Source organism: Helianthus annuus, chromosome 17 (genome assembly GCF_002127325.2).
Source record: "Helianthus annuus cultivar XRQ/B chromosome 17, HanXRQr2.0-SUNRISE, whole genome shotgun sequence".
NCBI lineage: Eukaryota > Viridiplantae > Streptophyta > Magnoliopsida > Asterales > Asteraceae > Helianthus > Helianthus annuus.
This window is the reverse complement of record NC_035449.2, coordinates 20040143-20046293: the sequence shown is the minus strand read 5'-3', so window position 1 is coordinate 20046293 and position 6151 is coordinate 20040143. Positions and strand designations below refer to the sequence as shown.

The following is a 6151-nucleotide window of genomic DNA, read 5'->3' as shown; positions in this document are numbered from 1 at the left end:
CAACGAATATGCTCTTTGCCTCGCTGGCCTCGACTGCTTAGTGGCTTCTAGATGCTCGTCGGTGCTGGCGCACCTTGATTGGAGCCACGTGTCATTGTTGTCGGCCTTGTTGTCCCTTCTGTCATCAGCAGACAAGTGGAGATCGTGGGACAGTTGTCCCCGTCTCTTGATTGGTGCCATGTAGGCGTCCTTGTGTACTTATCGTCAGAAGATCGTGGCGCACGATTGAACAGAGCCTGCTGGACGCTCATTGGCTCTTTTTACTGCCACTTGTACCCTGTGTACCTCTGTAGGTAACAGCGCGTCTTCCTATGGAGAGGATTTTGTTTGGTGGCAACTAACCCGCGCGGGGTTAGTGTGTTCACTTATACCATTGTTTTTATACTAAGTGTTGCTATCTGAGTTCATTATGTGCTCTTTCTCGCGCGGGGCTAAGTCATAATGTGACGTAAGCTGCGCGAGGCTGTTATTATCAAGTTGTTATGCTAAGGAGTATGGTCTCACGTGCAACCTGTTATGAGGTTTGCGCGACTTTTTGGGACCATACCCCTTCAAGTCCCCCCAGTCCAGTGCTGCACCATGCGCAACGCAAGTGGTTGGAGCTCTGGACTTGATAAAAATAAGAGAAGGGGAAGTTGTCCTTTTAATCGCGCGAGGTGTTAGCAGTTTACGTATATCTGGCGCGACTCTTGTGACTTCTGCATGAAGTTACTTGCACGTTTTATGGCGGGAAACTTCGAAATTTGAACCTCTGACAGGTTGGTGAGATAAGTCGCTGAGAGCGACGCTTGAGTTGACCCCTGGCACGGATGTCATCATGCCGCCTGCGGCGGTTGCACTTCATGTCAGGAGAGTGGATGCCACGCGCGCGTGGTAACCGTCGTCCCTGCTTTTCCGCTTGACGTGGCAACCTCTCGTTGGTTGCCCCTGCGGCGAGTGCGGCACGGTTACCCATCGCATTAAATGCGATGGGTATATATATCCGAAGAGAAAGGTGAGAGATTCACTTTCTCTTCGTTTCTTCTCCCTTTTTCTCTTTGAGTCTTCATATTGTTCTTCATCTTCTTCAAACTTTCTTCAAATCTTCAAACTTTCTTCAAGTTTTTTCCAGCTTTTTCTTGAAATATGAGCGAAGAACATCAAGAAGCTCCTGCTAGTGAGGAGGGGCCAGTCCCAGTCCTGAGATGGGACTTAGGTTTATTCGAACAGATCGTTCGAAGTTTTAGGTTTCCACCGGAGTGGGATGCCCGGTACCCTGCTCAGGGTCAGACCGCGGCTGATGCCCCACCCGGTTACATTACTTTGTTCGAAGACTTCTTCCTTCAAGGAAACTTCCGGCTGCCGGCGACTAACTTCTTTGGTAGCATATTGTCCTACTACAAGTTTCATATCTCACAGTTAAGCCCACCTGGGATGGTGAGGGTGAGGCACTTTGAGTTCTTGTGTCAATCTCACGGCATTGAGCCGACGGTGAATAAGTTTCGTGTCTTCTATCAACTGCAAAGAACAATGGGGTTCTTTTCTTTTGCTAGCCGTGGTACGGCTAAGAAGATTTTGTTGAATCCTCCCAAGAGTTTCCATGACTGGAAACCCAAGTTCTTCTTCATCCGGGAGGAAGTCTTGCCAATAGCTATGCCGTTTAGGGAATGGACCGAGGTTATACCAAAGGAGGACCTTCCTATACCGAAGTCTGCTCAGTGGTATCAGCGGCTTACCGCAACCCCTAACCGGGTATTTGGGGAGAATGTTCTGGTTGCTGCCAAGATGAGTGACCAGTGGTCACCTAGTAGCAGGGAACTCCCGGTCTTGAAGATCGGGGATCAAGGTTAGATACTTTCCCCCTTTTTGTTTTGTTTCCGAGTACATTCACTTAACTGGTTTCTTATACTTTGTTTTTGTTGTGTAGAGACGCAACTCTATCAGGCTGCCTTCCCAGCCTTTGGTGGCTCCATGGGCGTTCGCCCTCTGCGCGATGATGAGGAAGGCTGGTATGACCAGATAAAGGGGAACTTCATGTTTCCTGCTGCTGACGCCTTCGCCTCGCCGCCGGATGCAACTGAAGGTGCGCACTATCCTAAACCTCGTCCATTGCGCTCTGTGACTTCTGCTGGGAAAGAGACTTTCTATCTTTCCAGCGAGGAGTCAGTAGGGTCTTCGAATGGCGAGTTAAGTTCGTTGCCTAAAATCTTTGCAGGTGTGTTGCGCGATCTGGGGGTTGACCCAGAGGAGAAGAAGAAGAAACCTTCGAAGAAGAAAAAGAAGGCGGATGTTGAAGTGACCAGCAAGGGTCCTGGCGCCAGTCGCGCAACTACTGCTGCTGTCAAAGGTACGCTTCGCCTCCGGCAACGTGACTTAGACGATTACGTGATAATCAGTGACTCTTATGAAGGTTTATCATATGCAGCTATGGGAAAGACTGGCGCTGGTGGGTCAAAGGGCTCTGGGAGCGCGGGTTCTCGTAACCCGGATGCTGACGCAACTCCATCTCAACCTGAGGATGAAGAAGAAGAGGAAGAAGAGACTGCCCCGTTGATTGGAAGAAAGAGGGGTAGAAGCGAGGCGACAACTGGTATGGCCTCTGCGCCTGTTTCAGTTGTTATTCCCGTTGTTGGGAAGAAGAGCAAGTTGCGCTCGTTATACCAGTTTTCTCCTGGTATGCTCTTATCTCCCTTCTTTATAATTTAACCTCTTTTTGCTCAAGTGCGTTTGCTTTATTCTTGTAGAGATCAAGAAGAAGACCCCTGAAAAGGGGGTTAAGTTTGTTGAACCCAGCACGAAAAGACCTAAGGTTGCCACTGAACCTTCCGATTCTGCTGCGCGTGATGCTGCGAAAACTGCTGAAGCGCAGCGAAAGGCAGAAGAGGATCGGAGGAAAGAAGAGAGTAGGATTGCTGCGCAGAAGAAGGCTGAAGAGCTAAAGCGCAAAGAAGAGGAAGAGAAAAAGAGGAAGGAGGAGGAGGAGAGAAAGAGGAAAGCGGAAGAGGAGAGAAAGCTGAGGGAGGAGGCGGATAGGCAGAGGAAGGCGGAAGAGGCGAGGAAAGAAAGAGCTGCCGATCAGTCTTCTGTTCAAGGGCAGTCTGGTGTCCCAAAACCTCCCCCTGCTGCGCCGATTGTTACTTCTAAGGGGTTAGGGCGCTATGTGTCTAGTGGTGCAAGCTCTGGAGGAGCTGGGGGCTATAACCCCAATGTGATAGGTGCGAAGGATACCGTCGGGGACATATATTATAAAACTTATACTGAAGAGGAACGTGGTGATGCTCCTCATCAAGCCCCTTGGAGCTTAAGGCAGAAGGATACGTTTGTTGAATTTGGTCCTTCTCGCGATTGGTACTTGAACCAATTCACTCCTGGCGAAGTTAACCGTCAAAAGGCGAAGCCGCATGAAATGTTGTACCGCACTTACATTCTTGCCGAGGCCAACGCTCGATCTGCTAACCATCAGATAGTTCGTGAATGGCGAACAATGGTCAGAGAGCGCGCCGACTGGGAGGCTTACCGAGAACGTGTGCTAAAACGTGTTGGTGAATTTGAGAAGGCTAAAGCCACATTTGATGAGGAGAAAGCCAAGTTTGAGGCTGATAGGAAAGCTGAAGAGTGGGGTCGCGAGGGCCTGCAAAAGAAACTTCATAATGTGGAAGAGCAACTGGCCAAGGAGAAGGCCGAGTTCAAGCGCATCTGCGCCCAGGACAACGAGCGCGCCTATGCGGCTCGACAAAAAATTGTTGGTCTTGAGGCTAAGATAGCGGAGCTGACATCGAAGGTGGAGGAAGCGCAGGTTGAGACAGCCGCTAAACAACAGATGGAGGTTAGTTGATTTTCCTTTCGTTTTCTCCTTTGTTGTTTATAAAATTTCTAAGTCATTTGCCAACTTCCAGGTTGAGTTGTCTGAAGCTAAGGTTCAGCTGTCCACCAAGGACAAAGATCTCCAGGCCAAGGACGTTGAGATTGCGGAGCTCAAACGTCGCTTGGATGAACAAATCGACAGATGTGAGTCCCTGGAGATCGACCTTGAGGCAGAGAAGGTCAAGGCCATCGATGCTGAGGAGGCGCGTGCTGTCAGCACTGCGGCGCTTAACGTGGCTCAGACAAATTATTCTGAGGCCCAAGGCATTGTGGACACGCTTGTTTCTGAAGCAGAATGGATGCGCACTCGGGGAATAGTGCTGGTAAGTCCTTTTTGCCTTACCTTTTTCTTTAACATGTTGAAGAGTTTATTCTTAATGCTCCTCTTTTGATGAAGGTTGCCAATTCCATCTTGAACGCCGGCGAGCTAGATCGCGCTGTTGCTGCTCTTACGGATGCGGCGCGTGCAGTTGGTCATCGAGGAGGTTACCTGGAGTGTGCTGATCACGTTGAGCGAATGCTGGGACAAGAATTCGATACAAGTCATTGCTCAGTGACGGAACAAGCTGATGCTGCGCTGGCCAGTGCTGAGAACTCATATGACAACCTCTCCTTGCCCATCATGGACTTGGTTGTTAGTGCCTTAAAAAAGGATGATTGGTGTCAGCGCCTCAGGGCGATCCTTGATCCACCGATTACTGTTGAATCATCTGATGAGGAAGCAGCTGGTGATGATGGCGGAGGTGATGACGATGGCGACGATGGTGAGGGGAACGAAGATGATGATGGTGAGAAGAAAGAAGACAAATAGAGTAGGTTGTTAGTTTGTTGATAGGCGTTTGTGCCTTTGTTTCTGACTTGATTGTAAGTGATGCGCTTTTGCGCAGTTTTAATGACAATGAAATGTCTTCGTTTTTTCTGTTGCAATTATTGCATTGCTGTAAAAACTTAGGTTAAATTAGCTCGAATAAATGGAAGCGTTTTCTAAGTATAAGGTGGCCACCCGGTCTCGCGCTTTGTTTGCGGAGGACCTTGGAGGTGGTTTTGAACCATCTCAAAATGCTGGAGTGTTTTCGCGCTAATCAGAAGTTTAACATGCATTTGTAACGAAAAAACAATGTAATAGAACATGTCATATGTTTTCATTCAAATCAGAAGTTGGCTCTTAGGCCTTCATACATATATGCCAATGGCTCGTAGCCGGCGTGGCGAAATTGAAAAATGGCGCGAGGCCGAAAAGGTTACATATAGCATTTGCGCAATTGTTGCGCATTCCAAGTTCTTGGTAAGATGTGGCCATCTAAGGTGCGCAATTTGTAGGCCCCTTTGCCTAGGACCTCATGAATCAGATATGGGCCTTCCCATTTAGGTGCCAATTTCCCTGGGCGTTCCGCATTTGACGCTTCGTTGTCGCGAAAGACGTACTCCCCTGGATTGAAGGTACAAATGCGAACCCTTGTGTTGTAGTACCTTTCCAGCTGGGTTTTGTATTTGGCCTCTCTGATTCTTGCGATTTCACGCCGTTCTTCTAACAAGTCTAAGTCTAGACGCCTTTCTGCTTCATTGTCAACCGTGTTGACCGTGGTCATTCGCGGCGAGGGCAAGCCAATCTCTGCCGGGATTACCGCCTCTGAGCCATAGACTAGGCTGAAAGGGGTTTCGCCGGTACTTGTCTTTGGCATGGTCCGATGAGCCCATAAAATGCTTGGGAGCTCATCGACCCATCCGCGCCGCCTTGTTCCTAATCTGGCCTTTATCCCTTCGACGATGCATTTGTTCACACTTTCCACTTGTCCGTTGCCTTGTGGGTGCGCAACGGAGGTGAAAGTGTGTTCAATGTTCATCTCCTTCATCCAGTTCTTAAGATCGTCTGACGCGAAGTTGGTGCCGTTGTCTGTCACGATCTTGAGCGGGAGGCCGAATCTGCATATGATGTGCTCCCATATGAACTTGCGCACAATCATGGCTGTGGTGGATGCAAGGGCTTTGGCTTCTACCCACTTCGTGAAGTAGTCGACAGCTACTATGATGAACTTTACGGCGCCGGGGGCATCCGGGAAGGGTCCTACCATGTCAATTCCCCATTGCTGAAAGGGCCATGCGGTGGACACGGGGATAAGATCATTTTTAGGCCGCAACGTTTTTGGAGCGTGCCTCTGGCAAGAGTCACACTTGCGGATCTCCTTCATTGCGTCAACATGCATACCCGGCCAGTAGTAACCGGCGCTCATGATCTTCGCGACGACCATCCTTGGTCCGGAGTGGATGCCGCAAATCCCTTCGTGGATTTCCCTTATCAAATAATTCG

The 6151-nt window shown here is 49.4% G+C and overlaps 1 protein-coding gene across 1 annotated transcript; it reads left to right on the top strand.

Annotated features, from left to right (window-relative positions):
- Positions 1 to 235: 235 nt before the first annotated feature.
- Positions 236 to 4654, top strand: LOC110923818. The gene is made up of 7 exons (XM_035986164.1): positions 236 to 1825; positions 1907 to 2062; positions 2195 to 2326; positions 2405 to 2653; positions 2724 to 3805; positions 3876 to 4166; positions 4241 to 4654. Exons 1-7 carry the CDS (start codon positions 1126 to 1128, stop codon positions 4652 to 4654), a joined length of 3024 nt encoding a protein of 1007 aa, XP_035842057.1. The 5' UTR covers positions 236 to 1125.
- Positions 4655 to 6151: the final 1497 nt, after the last annotated feature.